The sequence below is a fragment of the Merops nubicus genome, unplaced genomic scaffold, assembly GCF_000691845.1.
Source record: "Merops nubicus isolate BGI_N331 unplaced genomic scaffold, ASM69184v1 scaffold40164, whole genome shotgun sequence".
Classification (NCBI taxonomy): Eukaryota; Metazoa; Chordata; class Aves; order Coraciiformes; family Meropidae; genus Merops; species Merops nubicus.
This window is the reverse complement of record NW_008604253.1, coordinates 2,101-2,412: the sequence shown is the minus strand read 5'-3', so window position 1 is coordinate 2,412 and position 312 is coordinate 2,101. Positions and strand designations below refer to the sequence as shown.

At 64.1% G+C, this 312-nt stretch overlaps 1 protein-coding gene across 1 annotated transcript in view; it reads right to left on the bottom strand.

Moving 5' to 3' along the window:
* Positions 1-158: 158 nt before the first annotated feature.
* Positions 159-312, bottom strand: part of PAOX (polyamine oxidase (exo-N4-amino)) — a gene marked incomplete at its 5' end in the record, with an annotated part of 2,091 nt that continues 1,937 nt past the window's right edge. The window contains 1 exon segment of the mRNA XM_008938950.1: positions 159-299. Within this exon segment, the coding sequence (XP_008937198.1) occupies positions 159-299 (141 nt within the window).

The window sequence follows — 312 nt, the reverse complement described above, 5'->3', positions numbered from 1 at the left end:
TGGGCATAAGCCGAGGAGCCGCGTTCATCCCCCTGGAGACAGAGAAAGAGAGAGAGAGTGCGAAGCTTCTGCATCCCTCTGTTTATTGGGGAGGAGGCCTGTCAATAAAGGACACTGACCGACGGCGACCCTGGAAGCACGGGTTTTGTTGTTCCTGCTCAGAGATGCGGTGTGGGGCCGGCCGCCTCGAAGAGCCGGTTGAGCTGCTCGGCCGCTCGCCAGCCCGACAGCAGGGCCCCGTGGGTAGTGGAGTAGAAGGTGCGGTGGGTAGCCTCGCCAGCAAAGAGGAGCCGCAGCGGCTGGGGGGGGGCG